This window comes from Plectropomus leopardus, unplaced genomic scaffold (genome assembly GCF_008729295.1).
Source record: "Plectropomus leopardus isolate mb unplaced genomic scaffold, YSFRI_Pleo_2.0 unplaced_scaffold23136, whole genome shotgun sequence".
NCBI lineage: Eukaryota > Metazoa > Chordata > Actinopteri > Perciformes > Serranidae > Plectropomus > Plectropomus leopardus.
Genome location: NW_024625088.1, coordinates 1 through 1677, shown reverse-complemented (window position 1 = coordinate 1677; position 1677 = coordinate 1). Strand labels below are relative to the sequence as shown.

Below are 1677 nucleotides of genomic sequence, written 5' to 3'. Positions count from 1 at the left end.
AAAATCCCTGCTACGCTGTTGTGGCACAGGTGGAGGTGAACCGCAGCAGCCGGGTGCAGTGTGTCGGTGAGCAGGTGGCCAGCTCCGTCTACATGGACTCCCGCAGTGTGACGCTGAGATGGACTCTGGCTCCGGGTCGCTACGTCGTGCTGCCAACCACCTTCCTCCCAGGCGCCACCGGACGCTTCCTCCTACGTCTCTTCTCCCATTCCCAAGTCCAACTCAGGTGTGTCAGGAATTTTTGTTTGCATGTTTGATAAGGGGTAAAAAAAACATCGAAAGAGTAATTTCACTTGCTCAGAAAGTTAGTAAAAATGCACAGTAAACATACTTTGTATTTAATTATTTATGTATTGTTAGGAACCAGCTCGTGATGGGAGAAGGCAAGGAATGTAAAGCCACGTTTTTGGTGAATTAAATGTATTTATTAATAAGAAAATTAGGATTATCATGACAACAACAAAATGTGAGGCAAAACTACCAGAATCTAAAAAATAAATATAGTAAAAAGAGAGCTCTTTAAAACAAGAGATGTGAGAATCCTCTAATGAAATCAAAATAAAAACATTATTGTCATTTTTATTTTTCAATTATTTTATTTATTCCAAACACAACTGCTTTTCTCCTCTGAGAAACAGAAACACCTAAATATTTTTTAAAAAAGCTTCCTAAATTAAAAAATAAAAAGGAAAAATTTAAAAAACAAACAAAAATTTTTTTTAAAGTGGTTACAAATACACAAGACAAGAAAATTAAAAAAAGAGCCCACACATGTAGAAACTAAAAAAAATATGTTAATATTCTAAATATTGTGGATCATCCCTTTCGCTTCTACAATAACTTAATTTAATTTAATTTAATTTAATTTTGTGTGTGTAGGGAACTGAGGGAGGATTTGCCGTCTCCCTCTATCTTCCAGTGTTTTCTACCTCAACCCACTGTGGTGACCACAGTCTACCTCCGCAGGGCATCCGGACTCAGCCCTCCCAAACAGACAGGTGGCTCCGCACATCACATCTCCTCCAGTTTTTTTTTGTGATTTGTGATTGCAGACCTTTTGTTCTCTTGTCTAATCTTTACACCTTGTTTTTTCTGTGATATGATCCACAGCTTCAGATGTTTACGCCATAGTGCGGTGTGAGAACGACACTATAAGGACGCGGGTTTTCAAGGCAGAAGAAAACCCTGAATTTAACCTCAGAACCATCTTCTACAGGAGATACCCCGACACTCACATCTCTATTGAGGTTTGACACAGTAATATTCCCCCTCTCTCACACCAACACAATCACCAAATAAAAAACACCATCAGTTAAAAAATAACCAGTTTTGGCGTCACTATCGCCATTTAAAATGCTGCAATGTTTTGCTAAAAAACACCCGTTTTGGTGGCACACCAGCGACAGGAAATGCAGTGACGGCTCACTAAATACACCCAGCTTCGGTGGCACACTCGCTGCTGAAATGTCTCTTTGTACACTAATCAGTTTCAGGGTCACAATCACCGCTGGAAATACTGTGATGTCTCACTAAAAACAATCTGTTTTGGTGGCACACTTGTTGGAAATACAGTGATTTCTCACTAACAAAAGGTTTTGGTGTCACATTTTCCACTTAAAATGCAGCTAGGTTTTGCTAAAATCACCAGTTTTGTGGTACAACTGCTGCTGGAAATGC

The 1677-nt window shown here is 39.4% G+C and overlaps 1 protein-coding gene across 1 annotated transcript; it reads left to right on the top strand.

Annotated features, from left to right (window-relative positions):
- The first annotated feature begins 41 nt into the window (after positions 1-41).
- Positions 42-1268, top strand: LOC121966111 (calpain-5-like). The gene is made up of 3 exons (XM_042516218.1): positions 42-226; positions 880-998; positions 1111-1268. Exons 1-3 carry the CDS (start codon positions 93-95, stop codon positions 1251-1253), a joined length of 396 nt encoding a protein of 131 aa, XP_042372152.1. The 5' UTR covers positions 42-92; the 3' UTR covers positions 1254-1268.
- Positions 1269-1677: the final 409 nt, after the last annotated feature.